A 21,560-nucleotide genomic window follows, 5' to 3' on the forward strand; every position below is an offset into this window, starting at 1 on the left:
CAATGGTGTGTTTCTGCTGTACAACAAAGCGAATCAGCTATACGTATACATATATCCCCATATCTCCTCCCTTTTGTGTCTCCCTCCCACACTCCTTATCCCACCCCTCTAGGTGGTCACAAAGCACCGAGCTGATCTCCCTGTGCTATGCGGCTGCTTCCCACTAGCTATCTGCTTTACATTTGGTAGTGTATATATGTCCATGCCACTCTCTCACTTCGTCCCAGCTTACCCTTGCCCCTCGACGTGTCCTCAAGTCCATTCTCTATGTCTGCATCTTTATTCCTGCCCTGCCACTAGGTTCTTCAGTACCATTTTTTTAGATTCCATATATTTGCATTAGCATATAGTATTTGTTTTTCTCTTTCTGACTTCACTCTGTATGACAGACTCTAGGTCCATCCACCTCATTACAAATAACAATTTCGTTCCTTTTTATGAGGAACAAGACTTTCTAAATGGAAGTATGAAATTACACACAGAATCCCTGGCAAAGAGAAGCACTAGTGCTGAGGTCTCAATGAAAGGGAGAAAAAACATGATCTGAGAAGTTGAAACAGCTTGGTAGTTTTTAAGCTAAGTTTTGCTTCTAGCCCTTCGCAGTATTGTAAACAGATGACTTGTGACTATTTCATGAAAGTTTTCTTAATTACAAAAACACTAGCTCAATAGTTAATCTAGAATTGCAGCTAAGCTGTTAGGAAAATAGAGCTGGAAAAAAAGTATGAACATCTGAAATTTGATAATGGCTAGAATTATGTGAATGTAATTTTGCTCTAGGAAAACCGTAAGTTGTGATATTTATAATTGTGGGCCTTTTTTAAAACTCAAATGCCTACAGAAATTTAGAAGTTAAGTGAGGGGAGGTTTCCTTTACAATTTTCAAAGAAAGTTGCATGTTGGTTAGAAATTCTCTTGGTTTCACTAATTTTTACTTTGTATTTGAGTCTTAAGAAAGTAATAGAGTTAAGAAGCTATGAAACCTTTTATTCTCTATAATAGCCTTCATATAGTTTGAGGAAAATGACATTAATTGACCAGAGTATTCATTTTGGAGGAGGAACAAAGCCTTTTCAAAGGGAGAAAATTAGTTATGTTTTATTGGTAGGTTAGACTTGAGTAGTCACTTTGAAAAAGTTGGTTCCTAGAAAAATTTTTTCCATGAATAAAATCTGTTTTTACTAAATGCCAGTCCCAGGATACCACATTGTCAGTATGTCTAGTTTATCCAATAACATAGTTCCCAGATTGACTTCTGCACACACAAAAGATTGCTCATCTGTTACATGAATTTTATTAATGAAGAAATATATAGGACACTATCCTTTTATTTGGTTAAATACATAAGTTAATATGCAAGTGTGTACTAAAAGGGACAGTTACACCAAAGGGACAAAACTTTTTAAATACCACTTACACTTTTATTGATTATAGTATTGAGGATTGAAACTTGGTTTTGAATAAAACCTGAAACTCATGTTCTGATGTCTTGTGAATATTTTGGGAATGCTTAAAGACTGACTAAAATTTAGTGAAAGCACAAGAACTGGGTTTCAAACTTCTCTTTTTGATGAAAAAGTTTGTAAATTTCATTCTCTAAATTTTCAAAGTTTCGTGAAGTCCAAAAATCTGTTAGGGTAGATTGCCTATCTATGGCAGTATGTTAAATTAATATGAGGAGGGAAGTATTAATAAGAATTGTATTGGTGTAATAATGATAATATTGTATATTTTAGAAAGACATTGGTATTATATGAAACAATGTTTTTATAGCAGTAAGTAGTTGAGAAATTATAATGGAACTTTGATCACTGAATTAGTGAGTTCTGGCTCTTGATTGGAATCTTCAAAAACAATAACCAGGGTCCTATTTCAAGTAGAAATTGAATATAGGTTTTTTTTAATGATACATTTTTAATGAATTTATATCTGTAAAGTAACATTTTTATATGTTTAAGAATCAGTTGTTTCTTAGTCATAAATTCAGATAGGTTGAAAAATTATTAGAAAATAAGTGTACAGAGTGAATACTAGGATACCCACTTAAGTATAAAATTTTGTGCTTGATAGCTGCGTGATAGATAATTCACATAGTAAATAAAGTCTCTTCTTCAGTCACTCTGGCCTCCTTAAATATTCTAGACACATTCCCACCTCAAGGCTTTTCTTTACATTAGCTATTTTATCTGCTCTAAAGATACTTATCCAGATAGCTGCTTGGCAAAATCCCTTGCTTTCTTCAAATTTTTGTAAAAGTGTTATCTTCTCAGTGAGATTTGCTCTTGCCCATATTTTAAATTGCCACCCCCATTCCCAACACCTCAAAACTCATCCTTTCCTCTATCTTTTTCACCTATAGTGCTTATCTTCTAGTATACTGAACAGTTTACTTATTATAGTTTATATTTTATACATTGATATGTTTCAGGAATCTAGAACAATGCTTGGCACATAGTGGCACTCTAAATATTTGTTGGGTGAAAAATGCACAATGGAAAATAAAACTGAATTTACCATATTATTTTGCAACTTGAATTTTAATTTCTAAGAATTAGAGTGTGACATCAATTTATAACAATGTATTATTTTTCATCAAATTATACGTGGCCAATATCTTTACTGTTAACATAGGTTTTAAAAATGTCTCTACACTTTTTCTAAAACTACAAAGAAACTGTCCTTTTGAATTGTCTAATACCCTCAGCCATTTAAGTATTTTAGAATAAGCATCATTGACATTTAGAATTATTCTATCTTGATGTATGACCTAAAAGAAAGGTTTTAAAGAATTATCCAATTTTAAAGAATTACAAAAGGGCATTACTAATTTACCTAGGATTTTGAAGTACCTTAAAAAAAAATTGCTTGTTTGTAATTCTGAAATGCTTTCAGATAAAACTTGAAAACCTGGTATAGAAAATAAATGCCTGACTGGTTACAAGAAAGATTTAGATGTATATATTGAAGTAAAACTTCTGAGATATTTGTATGTGTATGTATGAGATAAAAACAGGAGTTTTCACAACTTGATTTATCAAATTTCACAGGTTGTTTGTCAAACTAGTAAAGCATAAACATTTTAATTCTTACCCACCCATTTTCACTTGGACTAATGTATATGTGCACAATGCCAACATCCAATTGATGAGTGGAAATTCTTTAAGACATCTAGATATTTAAAAATATAGAAAGTTCCTGTTTTAACTTAATCCATAAACTTTATATAGATTTATTTTTTAAAAAACAAGTATAAAAGGTGAATTACTCCAGCTTTTGTCCTTAAAAACAGTACTTCTGTGTTAAATGTTATTTATCATTTTACTTTTTGTTTTTGTAACTTTCACCCAAACTTCACTTACTTCGGCATGGCAAACATTAAGGGTAAACTCAAATTGCTGGTTTATAAAGTATTTCAGAGAACTGAATTACACTTACTTGGGAATTCTCCAATACATTAGAGGAAATATATTTGGTTTATTGGATTCTGTAATTTTCTTTTCCTTTTTTTTTTGGTACGCGGGCCCCTCACTGTTGTGGCCTCTCCCATTGCGGAGCACAGGCTCCAGACGCGCAGGCCCAGCAGCCATGGCTCACGGGCCCAGCCGCTCCTAGGCATGTGCAATCCTCCCGGACCGGGGCACGAACCCGTGTCCCCTGCATTGGCAGGCGGACTCTCAATAACTGCACCACCAGGGAAGCCCCTGTAATTTTTTTAACCTTTGAAATTTAGTGTTTCAAAGAACATTGGATTTTTAAGTTTTTCGTTGCTTTTCAAGATAGTTTGCATACAGAGTTTTTTCCTAATTTTTTTGAAGCCAGATGTTAATAAAATACATTGAAGAAGATTTGGGTGATATGGTGAGCTTGGTTATTCAGATAAATGGTCTCACTGAAAACAAAGGCTTCTGGGCAGAATTTTAAAACGTCTTGAAGAACTGACAGCATAGTAAAAAATTACCAAGCCAAAACCTAACTGGAAAACAAACACACACACAAACAAAAATAGGAATGCTGGGAGATAAGCTGAGTTCCTAAACTGTTTTTACCCTAAGAGCCTTTGTCAAACTGGGAGAACTTGAGCTTCAATTTCAAATGCTTATAGGAGTTCAGGAAGCAAAAGTCAAAGCCCAAGTCTTGCCCAACAGGACACTCTCTTCCTCTAAAGCTGTGTGTAGGTAATACTCAGGATGACAGTGAACCAGAAATAAATCTGTGCTGCCTTATTAACCCTAGAAGACTGAGGAAAGTTGGTGTGGTCCTGAGCAGAGCAGAATGGGGAAGTCCTGGGATGTTTCAACAAGTTGGCACTTGCATGGATTTGTGGTCCAAATAAACATCACTTGGGTGGTTAAAAAAATTTTTGAACCATGCATGTAAGGTGGCCTCAACCTGTATTATGCTACTAGGTGCCTGATAATCTTTCTCAGACTTTTTCTGGAGGAATGCACCTTCATCCTAAGCCACAGAAGAATATCCACGAATATTTTTCTAAGGAAAAGGAGTTTGCTTGTTAAAAACTAATCATGTAAAAAAAACAGATACAGCAGAAACAGGTCTGCAAAGACTTCAAAGACTAGAATTAAGATAGAATTAGGTTAATAACAGATTAGACACAGGTGAAGAGAGAATTGGAGAATTGAAGAAATCCAGATTGGAGTTTAAAGAAACAATGACATAGGAAATATGAAAGGATTAAGGCCACAACGGATAGAGTGAAAATGTGTCTAACTGAAGTTCCAGAAGCAGAGGAGAGAGATTGGGCAGAAGCACAATTTGAAGAGATAAATACTAAGAATTTTTTTAGGGTGATTAAATGAATTCAGCAGATTCAGGATGCTTAATGAAGCCCAAACAGGATTAAAAAAAGAAAAATTCCCATGTAGACACAGAATGAAACTACAGAAAAACAATGAAAACCAAACCCATTTCAGAAGCAGCTGGAAACAAAAGGACAAATGGCCTTCAAACGAATGGCAGTTAGGTTGACAGCTTCCCAAGAGCAACAGTAGAAGCCAGAAGACAATGGAATTGCCTCCTCAGTTTACTTAAACCTGTCAAAAGTTCTATACGCAGGAGAAAAATCCTTATGGGGGTGAAGAAAGACATTATAGGTGAGGTCAATAAAATAACATTGTCAAAGTTAAATATGTATTTTTTTTGATAGGTAAAAAGTGGGTTTATTTAGAGAAACACACTCCACAGGCAGAGTGTGGGCCATCTCAGAAGGCAAGAGGCAACATATGTATTTTTTGACATTTCCCATTATAGTATATAACTTCCTCAAAGTAAAAGAAATATATACGTATATAAAGAATATTCTTGTTTCGGTAGTATCCACTGGATTACTCAATATTTTTCTTAATAAGATTCTCCCTCCAAAGTCATTCTTTTCCAATGAAAGTTCTCATAGATGAAAGGACTTTTGTTAGAATTGTAATTCATGTTATATTTTTACCTTGGTTTTTTTGAGGAAAATGATTATGAATTTTATTTTTATTTTAATTTATAAATTGGTAAATCTTATTTGATTGGTTTAGTGCCAGAAGTTTATAAAGATTGTGGCATGCAACAGATTTTTTGTTTTTTTAATTTTTAAAGTAATTTATTTTTTTATACAGCAGGTCCTTATTAGTCAGCAGTTTTATACACATCAGTGTATACATGTCAATCCCAATCGCCCAATTCATCACACCACCACCACCACCCCCCTGCCATTTTCCCCCTTGGTGTCCATACGTTTGTTCTCTACATCTGTGTCTCAATTTCTGCCCTGCAAACTGGTTCATCTGTACCATTTTTCTAGGTTCCACATATATGTGTTAATATATGATATTTTTTCTCTTTCTGACTTACTGCACTCTGTATGACAGTCTCTAGATCCATCCACGTCTCTACAAATGACCCAATTTTGTTCCTTTTTATGGCTGAGTAATATTCCATTGTGTATATGTACCACATCTTCTTTAGCCATTCGTCTGTCGATGGGCATTTAGGTTGCTTCCATGACCTGGCTATTGTTAATAGTGCTGCAGTGAACACTGGGGTGCATGTGTCTTTTTGAATTATGGTTTTCTCAGGGTATATACCCAGTAGTGGGATTGCTGGGTCATATGGTAATTCTATTTTTAGTTTTTTAAGGACCCTCCATACTGTTCTCCATAGTGGCTGTATCAATTTACATTACCACCAACAGTGCAAGAATGTTCCGTTTTCTCCACACCTTCTCCAGCATTTGTTGTTTGTAGATTTTCTGATCATGCCTATTCTAATTGGTGTGAGGTGATACCTCATTGCAGTTTTGATTTGCATTTCTCTAATAATTAGTGATGTTGAGCAGCTTTTCATGTGCTGTTTGGCCATCTGTATGTCTTCTTTGGAGAAATGTCTATTTAGGTCTTCTGCCCATTTTTGGATTGGGTTGTTTGTTTTTTTAATATTGAGCTGCATGAGCTGTTCATGTATTTTGGAAATTAATCCTTTGTCCATTGATTCGTTTCCAAATATTTTCTCCCATTCTGAGGGTTGTCTTTTCGTCTTGTTTATGGTTTCCTTTGCTGTGCAAAAGCTTTGAAGTTTCATTAGGTCCCATTTGTTTATTTTTGTTTTTATTTCCATTACTGTAGGAGGTGGATCAAAAAAGATCTTGCTGTGATTTATGTCAAAGAGTGTTCTTCCTATGTTTTCCTCTAAGAGTTTTATAGTGTCCGGTCTTACATTTAGGTCTCTAATCCATTTTGAGTTTATTTTTGTGTATGGTGTTAGGGAGTGTTCTAATTTCATTCTTTTACATGTAGCTGTCCAGTCTTCCCAGCATGCAACAGTTTGTTAAAGTAAATGTTGACTTTCAGATTTTTACCCATCTATATTACTTTAATAATCTTATTATTAAATGTTATAAATACTTTATAAAACACTTTAAGTAATCTTGAGTGACATCAATGTCTTGTTCCATTAGTTAACATCCATTTTTAGGTTTGAAAATTATCTAAGTAAGTTAAAATTTTATGGTAGTACTTCTGTACTTTGTTTTATCAGTTTGTGTTATGGTTGACTGTTTCTCTCGCAAATGCTTAAACTCTACTAGGTATTTAGATGTTGCAAAAATCCTTTGCCTTAAAAAATACTGTGAATTAAATAGTTTAACAATATTATACATCTTAATATCTGTATGCATAATACATGTTCTATTACTTGTATACATTTTTAAAGTATTTGGATTTTTTTTAAGAATTGATGGTTAAATACAGAAATATGTTTAAACATGAGAGAAGCCCCAAAAGGTTATATATTATCTAAAGAGTTTTAAAATACATATTTGTATATTTTAAAATATGGTTCAAAACCCAAGATATGAAAGGGACCTACAGGGAAAAGTTTTTCATCTATCCATCCTTGAGTCACCCAATTCCCCTCCCCAGTGGAAAATGTTCAGCTTATTTTTTTCCTCTCCTTTTACATGAACAATTGCCTCTTAGGTTTTGTTTTATACCTTGCTGTTTTTCTTTTTTGCTTAACAAAGTAAATTTTAGAGAGTGTGTATTTTTTTTTACACAAGTACTTATTCCTTATTTTGTTTAATCTGTCTTCTGCTGAAGGACATTTAGGTTCCTCCCAAACTTGTTTTATTACAAACATTACTGCATTGAATATATGTGTACATGTCATTTCCATCTGTAAATATATCTAGGTTATTCCTAGATGAGGAATTGCTGGATCAAAGAGTATGAGGGATTTTTTTTAACCAAATTGCCTTCCACAGAGGTTGTAATAATTTGAAATCCCATTAATAATCCTTGATATTGAAAGTACACTTCCTCACAACTTGTTAATTCAATATATTATTATACTTTAAAATTTTTGCCAGTATTCATAGGTAAACAATTATAATATCAGTATGGTTGTGATTTACATTTCTCTTATGTATGAGATTGAACCTGTTTTTATACATTTAAAGTCCCTTTAGATTTCTTTTTCTGAGACTTGATCTCCTTATTCCATTTTTCTGTTTTGTTTTTTCTTATTTGCAGGAACATTATACATTAGGGGACTTAAGGGAAACTTAACTTTAGCATGATTTGCTATTTATAAGTTCAGGTAATTTTAATATAGCATTTAAATAGTATGTTATCTTTATTGTTTATGTTGTTTTTCTCAGTATCAGACTGGAAGGAATGATAAATATGCTCTCTGAGGTGAAAGACCAATACTTTCATTTGTTACTTTGGTGTTCATGAGTTGCTTTAAATAATTTTCTTTCAAATGTTTTGTGCTTAGATTTTCATATAGTTGATCAACTCTATAATTTCCCACTTAAGTATTACGTTTGCAAATTATTTTTCTCATACATGTCTTGAACTTTTTATATTCTTGCAACTCAGCATTAGAAATATATGAGGAGACTTGAATACCCATATGTAATAATAATAGTTTTAAGTAGATTTTATAAGTGTATATTTCTGTTGCTAGTTATGTATTTTTTCCCTTAAGTTGATTTGCCTATATTTTTGAAGGAAAATCTTGATTCACAGTACAGATTTTCTTGAGCTATTCAGTGTCACTGAAAATAGTAGGCATCAAAATCATGAAGCCATCTTTCAAGAATGATAGAGAGCTCCCTTTGAAGTGAGTCTTATGTGTAAGGATTATATTTGTACTACTTATTTAACATTAAATATTTTTAAACTAGTTTTCTCAATGGTCAGGTAAATACTTCATAAAATCTGGTTTTCGAACATGCATGCCCTCCTATCCAGCAATGTATCTCAACTGTAGCAATTTGAAAGTCCATCCTTAGAGTATTGTGTGCATATTGTGAGATGATGAGGGAATGTGGGAAGGAGGATAGAGCAATGGTCTTGTCCCTGTCCTGTCTTCCTTTAGGTTTAGGGAGTGATTGGGAAAGGGCTGTTAGGAGTTCGACTTCTTTGAGAAGCAGTATTAGGAAATTTTTTATTTTCCTGTTATTTTTTACATGTCACAGCTTTCAATAATCTGACATCCCCACTAACCTGTTACACAAAGCCTGGACAAAATCAGACCTGTATATTAGGATCCATTATTAAGAATGGGCATGTGTTTACTAGATTATAGGAGCCTTCCTCCAGACTTCATTTACCAGCTAAAGTAACAGCATCTTGATCCAGAGCTTGCTCTTCAGGTTTTTTTCCCCTTCAACTTTCTTTGCATTTCTGTCACAGCACAAGGAGGGAATTCCAATATAATCTTTATTGCAATCTTGTCTACTGAAACCTTAATGGCAGTGTTCTATATAGAATTTGGACTTAATTCTTTACTTTAGGTGATACCACTTTGGAAAATGTCATCACAAACATATGTCTGGAGGAGATAAAAAGTGAAATATAAACCAAACATTTCAAACTATATAAAACAAATTCCAGAGAACATAGTGCATGCTTTCTTGATAAGCCTTTAAATAAATGTACTTAGGAACTTACAAAGTTAGGGAAAAAGTTTTAAAATTTAAGTATCTATTAGATTATTTAATAAACATTCTGGAGGTAGTACTTAACATTTCAAAGTAGGACTTAACCCATTAAAATAGAGCCAAAGTTTCAGTTTTGGAGCATGTCTACCATAGAGGAAGAAGATTCATGTCTCAGTCTTACTGATTCTTCTGGAGTTTAATAATTTTTACCTGAATTTTTTCTTTGCTTTTCATGAAGATAATTTGTTAGCTATGTCTACCTATTTAAACCTCCACTTTCAAAATTCCAACTTCTCATCTTTTAAGTAGGTATTTAAAGCAGTGTTACATGGGAAATGAAAACCATGTTTTCATTCAAAAGAATTAATGAAAAATAAAATTGATTTGGATGTTTGCATGGAATTATCTAAACCATGTGAAATCTGTTTTCAAAGTACATATTAGAGTTTTAATCAGTCCCTATCCATTGTTATTTCATTGTGAATTGTATGACAGTATAATTCTTAGCATTCTTTTTAAATCTTTTTACTGAAGTGAGGTTTTTATAGTTAATGTTTTAACAAGAATTACAGAACTTATAATGAGCTTTCTATAAAACTTACACGTTTTACATTTTTACATTTGCACTGATAAAGGAAAATATTATTTGAAAGAGTAATATATGTTTATTGCAGAAAAATTAGAAAAATGTAAGCATAAAGAGAAGAAACATCCGTATTCCCACTTTCACCACTTAGCCTTTCTAGATGTAGCTATCTATAAAATCTTTAAACTTTTTTGTAACTTAAGTTTTTTACATGATAGCATATTTTGTGTTGTTTATTATACAAAATCACTTTTAAATATGCCAAAGTAGTTCATTTTAGATATATGCTTTGTTTTTTAAATAATTTTTTTTTTTTTTTGGCTGTGCTTGGTCTTCGTTGCTGTGCCTGGGCTTTCTCTAGTTGCGGCGAGCGGGGGCTACTCTTCGTTGCGGTGCGCGGGCTTCTCCTTGCGGTGGCTTCCCTTGTTGCGGAGCACGGGCTCTAGGCACGTGGGCTTCAGTAGTTGTGGCACGCCGGCTCTAGAGCACAGGCTCAGTAGTTGTGGCGCACAGGCTTAGCTGCTCCGCAGCATGTGGGATCTAACCGGACCAGGGATTTAACCCATGTCGCCTGCACTGGCAGGCGGATTCTTAACCACTGCACCACCAGGGAAGCCCTAGATATATGCTTTTTAACCAGGCCTTTATTGTTGTGCATTCATATAGTTTCCAGTTTTTGCTTTATGAGAAACTAACATAAATACAATTTTACTTAAATATCTTTACACATTTATAACTTCTTTACATTTATCCTTTAGACTTGATTATTTCACTATCAAAGGTTGCTGACATCATCTTTCAAAAATTTCAGGTCATGATATTTTTTAATTGCTTCAGAATTTCAGTAAAAATGGCCAATGTATAGTTTGCACAAGAGTAGGGAGAAAAAAGATTAAATAAATGTACAATTTTGGTGAGAAAGATGATTAGGAGATTATTTAATATTTTTTAAAGGGAACCTGAAATTAGGTTATTTCATTAACAAAATAGAAATAAACTATGTTTAGAAGATTGAGAAAACTGGAATTGGATCATAAAATACAGGTGTAGGTTTTAACTTCTTGGATAAAATTAAAAGGGCATCAAAGGCAGAGTTACAGAATGTGATTGTAATTTCTGAACTAAAGAGTATTTGAAAAGCAGCATTGAAAAAAACATAATATTTTAGTCTCAGGAATGAATGTACTGTAATTTTCATAGAATGAGGAAATCATCATTCATAAGTCTATGTTGATAGGGAAATACTGGAAGAGTAGGCAAGTTGCTCAAAAAGTAGAGAAATGTAATCCACTGGATTTATATCCACTTCATTGTAGAAGTTTAATCCTGTTTTTGAAAAGTGGTTTTAAGAAAAGCTAGAGATGAAGCGTTACCCATGATATTATGTATCTAGTATACATGTTGATTCAGCAGTATTAAAGTGTACACAGAATTAGTAACAAAGAAATGCATAGAAAAACTTATGATGGGGCTTCCCTGGTGGCGCAGTGGTTGAGAGTCCGCCAGCCGATGCAGGAGACACGGGTTCGTGCCCTGGTCCGGGAAGATCCCACATCCCGCGGAGCGGCTAGGCCCGTGAGCCATGGCCGCTGAGCCTGCAACAACAGTGAGAGGCCCGCGTACCGCAAAAAAAAAAACCAACTTATGATGCCAGTTGATGCCACTGAAAATTAGGCAAGCAAATTGATATTCTGATAGGAATCTATCAAAATGGGAAAGAAATTATCTTGATTTATGAAACTAGAATGATCAGAGGAGTGATTAAAATAAGGCTTTTGCCCAATGATAATTCAATTGTTAATTTTTTAAAAATAGCAATTCTCAATATGCAGTGAGAAGTATTGTGAAAGATGAAAGAATTGTAAATGGTTTTCTACTCTAAAAATTTTCACTACATGTTAAAAAGTTGTGTGACTATACTAATGGGAGATTAACTCAGCAAAATGAGAGTAGAGTGAGATACTTTCTAAGGCAATGTATAAAGTTCACGTAGTAATCTTAGAGAAATTATAGTATTGAATAATATTTTAAGTTTGCCTGGAAGCATTTTTATTTTGTTAAGTGAACAATTCATAAAAGCTAAAAATTAAGGTAGCAGGCTCGAGAAGACTATAAATGGATGTGAAAGAAATAAACTGATATTAGGCTTTTAAGAGAAGTGAATCAGCACACCTACCTGAGCACTTCCCCGGTTGTGCAGTACAGAACTGATTCCATTTTCGAGATCAGTGGCTTATAAACTTGGTTCTCTTGACATTTCTGGTAGCTCGAGGATCTCAAACGATTGTACACATTTCTCATTCTCAACTTTAATTTACCATTTAGAAAGAAAATCTATGTCATACATCGATGTTGAGGTCGCATGGGGGGGGTTGTAGGGGGGCTAGAGTAGCAAAACCAATGGAGCCATGAAGATGAGTGATGTTTTGATACTTTAGAACAAACTACTCACTTCTCAAAAAGTGAAATATCCTGCTCTGTTTTTCTTATTCAGAGTTTGCAGATTATTTTTGAAAAGTAATGATTTGGCCTGGTGTTTACAAAGTGTGTTTACTGGGAGCAAAGAGTTTAGACATTAAGTGAAATAGGCTGAGTCTATAAATGTCAAGTGAGGATTGTTGACAGATGCCCTATAAATTGGGACAAAATCAAATTTAGGTCAAAGTTTTACCTTTGACATTCTTGGTTGAAATTAATTTTGCCTGATTTGCTAGCAATTACTTAATAACTGTTTCAGCTTGGTAGGCCTGGCTGAGGATTTGAGAGCATTTAAGAATGAGTTTTAAATGGAGATGTTTATAACCAGAGAAAAATACCAACGAATTACTCAGAAGAGGAATTTACTGACCCAAGTCAGCTATGATTTTCTTTCTTTTCTTTTAAAAAAACAAAAACCCATTTCTCTTTGCTGCTGTGAAATTGTGTTATAGAAATAAAATCTGTCACAGAAATAACTGAGACAGAAAAATTCTCTATTCTCTCAGTGATAACAGTTTTGGGTAACAGTTTTGCGTGCATTTCTCCTGAGTTTATGTCTCTTGCACTCTAGATAGAGACACAGAGGGGGTGGGATGAGGAGGATAAGTAGACTGGATAAACATACCAAATGTGTGCCCAATTTTAAAATTCCACTTCCTTTAAAAAATATATTGTGGACATATTTCCATTCAGTATTATAAATATACATCATTATGTTAAAGTTTTATGTATATATGCATAATCCATTCCATTGTTTAGACAAAGCATAATTTATTTAGTCAGTCTGCCTTTGGTCTTTTAAGTTTCCAGGCTTTTCTCTACCACAAGCACTCTTTCAATGAACATCCTCATACCTATATCTTGCTAAAGAGCAATGTAGTGTAATAGCTACGAGCTCAGTTGTGCAATATTGGGCAACTTACTAAACCTTCCTCAGTTTTGTCATCTTTAAGTAGTAAATAATAATAGTAACTTTACTTGAGTGTTGTTCTAAGGATTGAATGAGTTAATACATATAAACTCTTAGAGTAGTGCTTACATACCTTAAGTATTTAATAAATGCTGTTGGTATTAGCAGTATTTTGTCATTGATTTCAACTTCTAAGAAGTTGAATTGTTTCAGCTTTTAAATTTAAATTTGTAATAGATAAGCAATAATTTTCTTATTTTCAGATCCATGGATCTTTCCTATACCCAGAGTTCCTTTTGACCTGTGGCCTATCCCACCATCCACCACGTCTTTTTCTTATAATGGTCTTTGACTTCTCTGATGTGATTTTTATCCTTTTTCTCTTATCTCAAGTACTCTTTGGAGTTCTTTTCCTTTTCTCTGCCTGAATAATGGATAATTTTTGAGAAATTAATCTTTGCTTGTCTGTGTATTCTCTTCTTCAGAGAATATACTTAATGCCTTAGGTATTACATGCTCTAGGTATATATAAATTTTTTTTAAACAAGTGACTCAAATGTACATCTTTAATCCCACTGTCTTATTTGAAAACCAATACCTTATCTCCTAACTGTAAACAGTTTCTACCTGAATTTATGGTCATCGCAAATGTAATAAAAAGTAAACTTTATTGAGCAGCAACTACTATAACATTTTCCATTTTCGTTCCCATGAAAAAATGACTATTGTTTTTTGCTCTATATTACTGTTTTGCTCTCCCTGTTCTCCCTCTCCCAAGCCCAGGCCACTATTATCCCACTTAAGGATGATAGCAACAGCCTCTTAGCTATTCTCTCAGCTAGTGGCTGCTTGCCTCATTCCATGGCACTGAAAGCCACCTCTGTCTTCTTTCCTACCTTTACCCCCTCAAACCGCCCCCGCCCACACATAGATGAGCCATAGTTTCTGTACTTTCCTTATTGTGTGATAGCCAATTTTTGTGTATCAGATTTAAACTCTGCTTGGCTTTTTAGGCCTCCTGTAATGGACCTCCACCACAATTAGCTAACCTATTTTCCTAATACCTATTCTTTCTTGTGTGAGTGTTTTCACTGTTCTACAGAAACTCATGTTATTTCACGAATTTACAGAAACTTTTTCTCATTAATGGCCAGGATTCCATCTGAACAATAAAACTTTTCCTTGGTAACTCTAATTTGCATGGAATGCCTGTTCCTCTGGATTTTATAAGACATGGCACAAGTAGAAAATAATTTAAATTTAGTCCTGTGTTCTTTCCAATAATTTTATGATTCTAACTAGATTATAAGCTCTTTGATAGAGTTCAGGTCCATATTCCCATATCTACTTGGTAAATCCTAAACATGCTACAAATACTTTTTAGTTGGTTCAGAAAAGTAGATTAATTAATACGTAATTTGGTTAGTACAAAGAATCAAAATGAACATAAATTTAATCCAAAACTGAAGATAATCATATTTTTGATTAGCACATTTTAATGTCAATCATACTGAGACTATAAATGGTCTATACTTTACACTCATATTTAACAAATGTTATTTCTGTGCACATTTTAAGTACCTTGAGGAACTGGAAATTTATGGGACAACAACATGGTTTTGGCCAATCTGTTAAATGTAAATCCGTGTATGTGTATGTAGGCATACATTTGTAACTACATTTAATAGGAAAATTATGGAAATAGTACAGTATATTATAGGAAAAATTAGGAAGCATAGATAAGCAAACATTTTAAACTACCTAGTTTATTTATCTGACTCCCTCACTAAAATATAACTCCATGAACTATAAAACTTAGTTTAATCCACCACTGTATCTCTAGAGATAGAAAAGAGCCTGCCACATAGGCACACAATTATTTGTTGAATAAAAATGAATTTACTGGCAGATACTCCTCTCCTGATACCTTTACTTTAAAATTGGGACTGGGTGGAAAGGAAAATTTTCTGCAGCTTCTCTGGCAACTTAAAAATCTGTTGTTTGATCTTAGAGTTCATTCCTCAATGTTTCCCAAATTCATTAAATCTGCTTACATTTTGTAATTTTCTAAGACATAATTTCCAAGGCATAGCGGATTGAAAACAGAAAAGAGTAGTGAAAAAGAGTAAATTAATGGAAGATGGGGTTTGTATTTAGGATTCCATTTGCTTTCAGGTTTCAGGATTGGGGCTGAGCTTTTTGGATAATAAGAGAAGCAGAATCAGGCAGCTTCTGCAGCTCAAACTTAATTTAAATTGGTTGTCCTAAATTCCACGAAAGCGCATGTGCTGTGCTTTAGAGTAGAAAAGATGTAGGGGACAAATTAAGAATGCGGGTTTATGATTAATTCAGTTATTCATCACATTTGTCCTAAGCAACTGCCATGTTAACTCGCTTGAGATGGGGCCTAGCTCTGCCTCTGCTGTGTGGACCAGTAGTGTCTTAAAACACAAGTATGGACTTGCCCCAAATGGTTATTATGTGAAAACCTAAACAAAATATATAGAGACTTACTTTTTCTTTAGATTGGTTTGCTAATTTACTTTCCTCTGTAGAGTCATCTTGCCAGTTGGGGTCACTTGTCAAATGTATTTTTGAACCATTCAAAATAAATTATACAGTTGCTTATTAATTATTCTTATACTTGATAATTTAAAAAATAACATTAAAAAGTTCTGATGTTATGGGATTTGGTGGGGTTATTTTCCCCAAGCTATATCATAAGAAAAAAAAAATGAATTTGAGGAAATCAGCCAAAATGCTGTTGATATGTAGAGGTTTATTTCTCTGATAAGAAAAATGCTAGCGATAATTATAGACATTTATACTGCCATTTTATAAATTGTTCAATGAAATATTAAAATATGTTCTTAACAGCAGCTATGAAAAACTTATTTTTGAGCAGTGAAATATTGTGGCTTCTTTAGATCTTCATATAAAAATGTTCCAGGTAAAAGTTATAGCTAATCTAAACTATGTTATAAATGAACATTACCACAGGTTTTTTTAGACTTTTCTGACAATGTTTACTTTTAAAAATTAAATAATCTACTGTAAATGATCATTAGTTCCAATAACTGCCCAGAGGATAGTTTTAGTTTCAAAAGACAATGTTTAGTTAATGCTTGGGAAGTAATTGTGGAAGTTAACAAACAACTAGACATAGGAAGTGTTCAAAAGTTAGGAACAGATCTGTGTTTGTTCAGTGTTATACTTGTTTTCACTCTCCCCCAAATAACTAGTCATTTGAATTTAATTAAATTTAAAGTTTAATTAATCTTGCTAGAATTCCAACTGTCTTCTCCCTTTATAAAATGAAAATATTAGGAAGTTGACAATTTTATTTTTTATTTTCTCTTATTTTTTTGGCCTGGCCACGTGGCTGGTGGGACCCTAGTTCCCTGACCAAGGACCAAACCCAGTGAGAACGAGGCGTCCTAACCACTGGACTGCCAGGAAATTCCCAGCTGACAATTTTTTAAAATTTAGTCCTTTTTCTCCACCACAACTTTTCATATTTTGGTAAAATTCAAATGATTCATTCATATTGCAGTTGTATGACAAATTTTGATGATAAATAGATATATCGAAGGATAAATATTAAAATTATCCTAAATTTTTTCTTGGAATGATTTTTTTTAATTACAAAAATAATATACCGTGTTATTAGAAGCTTTGGAAAAAACAATCATTCCATCACACTAACATATAAATTGTTCATTTTTTGGTATATTTCCAACCACTTAAAAACTTTTTCGCATTAGGATAACTTAGGATTCCTGTTTATAAAAGCCAGAAATCTACATTTTTAACAATCACCTGAGATGATTGTTTGCAAGTTAGAGAACCAAAGACTAAAAATAATTTTTTGTTTGTTTGTATTTGGCCACGGCCTGCGGCCTGAGGGATCTTAATTCCCTGACCAGGGATGGAACCCACGCCTCCTGCAGTGGAAGTGGAGTCCTAACGACTAGACCACCAGGGAATTCCCTAGAGATAATTTTTTAAGACCCCTGTTATTTAAACTTACATAACATTACTTTTAATGTAATAGATAAGATATGAGCAAGTTCTAGTAATCTTTGCAAAATTGTGTGTATGTATATATATATATATATATATGTGTATATATATATATATATAATGGGCTTTAAATGGAGGCATTTATTTTTATTGAAGTATAGTTGCTTACAATGTTATATAAGTTACAGGTGTACAATATAGTGATTCACAATTTTTAAGATTATACTCCATTTATAATTATTATAAAATATTGGCTATATTCCCCATGTTGTAACTATATCCTTGTAGCTTGTTTTGTACCTAATAGTTTGTACCTCTTAATCCCCTACCCCTATATTGCCCCTCCCCCTCTTCCCTCTCCTCACTGGTAACTACTAGTTTGTTCTCTATATCTGTGAGTCTGCTTCTTTTTTCTTATATTCACTGGTTTGTTGTATTTTTTAGATTCCACATGTAAGTGATATCATACAGTATTTGTCTTTCTCTGTCTTATTTCACTTAGTATAATGCCCTCCAAGTCCATCCATGTTGCTGTAAATGGCAAAATTTTGTTCTTTTTCATGAATGAGTGGTATTCCATAGTATATATTTACCACATCTTCTTTATCCATTCTGTTGATGGACACTTAGGTTGCATACATATCTTGGCAATTATAAATAATGCTGCTATGAACATTGGGGTGCATGTATATTTTCAAATTAGTATTTTTAGTTTTTTTGGATATATATACCCAGGAGTGGAATTTCTGATCATATGATTCTATTTTTAGTTTTTTGAGAAAACTCCATACTGTTTTCTACAGCGGTTGCACAAGTTTACATTCCCACCAACAGTGTTATTTTTAACACTTATTATTTTTAACCATTTACATTTTCTTTTCTAGGAATTGCCTATTCATATTCTTTGCCAATTTTCCCAAAGAATAGTTTCGGTTTTCCTGGCTAGTTGTAAGAACTGTATATAATCTGTCATCTACACTTGGGAATCTGGTGACTTGAATTTGTCTTACTTCACTTCTACTCTCAACTCAACCTATTTACTGAGCCAAGCAGCTGGATGCAAGGAAACCTCAGATTCTATTGCAGTCTCGAAGAACAGGGCTGGTGGAGTGCCTAGGACAAAGAATAAAAAACTGACTCAGAAATACTTGGCACCCTTCCACTGTCTTTCTGCCCCAGAGGAATGTTGACATCAGCCTGGCCTCCAGGAAACCAAAAAAGAGCCACACTGGCAGGCTGAGTCCTCCCTACTCTTGAGCAAAGATTTCTCTCTGTTTTTTTGTCAGAAGACTACCAACAGCCAACTTGCTGTTTACACCTGCTACACAGCTCTCGTGGTAGAGAAGGGTCAACTGCAACACTGGGACTGCCAACTCTGAGCTCAGGGAATAGATGGAAGAAATAACTGCATATCTAAGGAGCCAGCAACAAGAAAGGAATATAAACAAGCTGTTGGGACAGGCCCCCAGCAAAATAGAGCTGCTAGAGGAGAGAGAAACTAACTTGAACAAAATAATAGGAGCACAGTGAGATTGAAAGTGCAGTATTTAAAAAAATAAAAAAACCTCTGGCGCCAAAAGCCATTATTTTTGAACCAACTACAGCAATAGGTCAACTGGAGGAAAATGATAACATGGAGACTTAAATTTGTGGCCTAGAGAATCTAGTGGAAGAAGTTTCTTGGTTTTTTGTTTGTTTGTTTTTGCGGTACGCAGGCCTCTCACTGTTGTGGCCTCTCCTGTTGCAGAACACAGGCTCTGGACGCGCAGGCTCAGCAGCCATGGCTCAAGGGCCCAGCCGCTCTGCGGCATGTGGGATCTTCCCGGACCGGGGTATGAACCCGTGTTCCCTGCATCGGCAGGCGGACTCTCAACCACTGTGCCACCAGGGAAGCCCGGAAGAAGTATTTTTAAACTTAGAGCCAAAAGGCAAAGAAAGGGTAAAAATAACAGATTTTGAGGATAGAAGAAGTAGACCTAATGTGTATAATAGGAGTTCAATAAGGAAAAAAAAGGAACAGATTGAAGAGAGGCAATAATTTAAAAAACAGGAAGAGTCTCGAGCTGAAAGACACGACTAGCTTCAAAGGGCATGCTGAGTCCTTGGCAGAATTCATGGTAATAATAAATGTCAATTACTAAGTTCTCACTCTGCTTGGCAGTGTTCTAAGGGCTTTCCATTTATTAACTCATTGAGTCCTTACAATAGCCCTACAAAATAGGTACTATTATCCCCCCTAATTCAGAAGAGGAAAAATGGTTAAGTGTATAGTCAAAAAGTGAACCCAAGAGATTTGACTCCAGAGCCTTGACTAAACTGCCTCAAAGAGCAAAGACCTATATTTAAGCAAATCCTGTTACAGTTTATGAACTCTGAAGATCAAGGGTGAAATCTTACAAGTTACAGAGAGAAAGAGCAAGTAATCAGCAAAAGAAAAAGAGCCTGTTACCAGAGTTCCGATCTGCCTCACCTTAAGCCAGAAAGCAGTGGGAAAATTTATCTATACTACTGATTGAAAAGGACCACAAGCCAAGGTTTCTCTAAGCAGTCAAATTATTCACCTATCAAGCTGATACAAAGATTTGCTGATATATCACAATTGGATAACTAACCCCACCTACCTTCTGATGAAAATACTCAAAAAAAGGGAATTCTAATAGTATTTATTTAACCTTTGTCTTCGCACATGCAACTCCTTCTGCCTGGAATAACTCCTCCCTTTCTTTACCAGTCTAACAACTCTGTTTTTAATTAAAATTGAATTGACTTACAATATTGTGTTAGTTTCAAGCGTACAGCAAAGTGTGTGTGTGTGTGTGTGTGTGTATATATATACATTTCAGATTATTTTCTATAATATGTTATTACAAGATATTGAATATAGTTTCTTGTGCTATACAGTAAATCCTTATTGCTTATCTATTTTATGTATAGTAACTTGTATCTGTTAATCCCATACTCCTGATTTATCCCTTTCCCCTTCCCTTTCCCCTTTGGTAATCATAAGTCTGTTTTCTATGTCTCTGAGTCTGTTTCTGTTTTGTATATAGATTCATTTGTATTATTTTTTAGATTCCACATATAAGTGATATATAATATTTGTCTTTCTCTGACTTACTTCACTTAGTATATTCTCTAGGTTCATCCATGTTGCTGCAAATGGCAATATTTCATTCTTTTTTATGGCTGAGTAATATACCATTGTATATATATATATATACCACATCTTCTTAAGCCATTTGTTTCTTGATAGACACTAGGGTTGCTCCTATGTCTTGACTATTGTAAATAGTGCTGCTGTGAACATTAGGGTACATGTACCTTTTCAAATTAGAGTTTTCGTCTTTTCCAGATACATGCTCAGGAGTGGGATTGCTGGATCATATGGTAGCTCTATTTTTAATGTTTTTTTTTTTTTTTTTTTTTTTTTTTTTTGCGGTACGCGGGCCTCTCACTGTTGTGGTCTCTCCCGTTGTGGAGCACAGGCTCCGGACGCGCAGGCCTAGCGGCCATGGCTCACGGGCCTATCCGCTCCGCGGCATGTGGGATCCTCCCAGACCGGGGCATGAACCCGTGTCCCCTGCATCGGCAGGCGGACTCTCAACCACTGCGCCACCAGGGAAGCCCTATTTTTAATTTTTAAGGGAACCTCCATACTGTCCTCCATAGTGGCTGCACCAATTTACATTCCCACCAACAGTGTAGGAGGGTTCCCTTTTCTCCACATCGTCTCCAGCATTTATTGTTTGTAGACTTTTTGATAATAGCCATTCTGACCTCACACCTCATTCTTAACATCTTCACTTCTTCCAGGACATCTTTTGCAACCCCATAAGTCTGAGTTTTATGCTCCTCCTAAATGCTCCCATAGCACCCTGTAGTTCCCCCATCTTGACACTTGTTTTCCCTGTAAAATTGTAAGCTCTATGAGGACATAGGCAGACTATGCATGTTTTGTTCACTGTGGTAGCCCCAGTGCCTAGCACAGCGCCTGGAGTATAGTAAATTGACTGAGTGATTAAAATTTATTTGTAGTCAAAATTCACAAATCTTTTTTGCTACCCTACTCAGATTGTTCTAGTAGTAGCTATTCAGGGAAAATAAAGCTTTAAGTTTGT

At 34.5% G+C, this 21,560-nt stretch overlaps 1 protein-coding gene across 4 annotated transcripts in view; it reads left to right on the top strand.

Moving 5' to 3' along the window:
• Positions 1-21,560, top strand: part of CSTF3 (cleavage stimulation factor subunit 3) — a 69,948-nt gene that overhangs the window by 27,276 nt on the left and 21,112 nt on the right. The window contains exon 3 of one of the 4 annotated variants that reach the window (XM_033410071.2): positions 20,795-20,829. The exons of the other annotated variants lie outside the window; for them this stretch is intronic. Coding sequence (XP_033265962.1) covers positions 20,827-20,829 — 3 coding nt within the window. The 5' untranslated portion in view covers positions 20,795-20,826. The remainder of the gene's footprint in view (positions 1-20,794; positions 20,830-21,560) is intronic. 4 annotated transcript variants of the gene reach the window in all.

This window comes from Orcinus orca, chromosome 8 (genome assembly GCF_937001465.1).
Source record: "Orcinus orca chromosome 8, mOrcOrc1.1, whole genome shotgun sequence".
NCBI classification, from domain to species: domain Eukaryota; kingdom Metazoa; phylum Chordata; class Mammalia; order Artiodactyla; family Delphinidae; genus Orcinus; species Orcinus orca.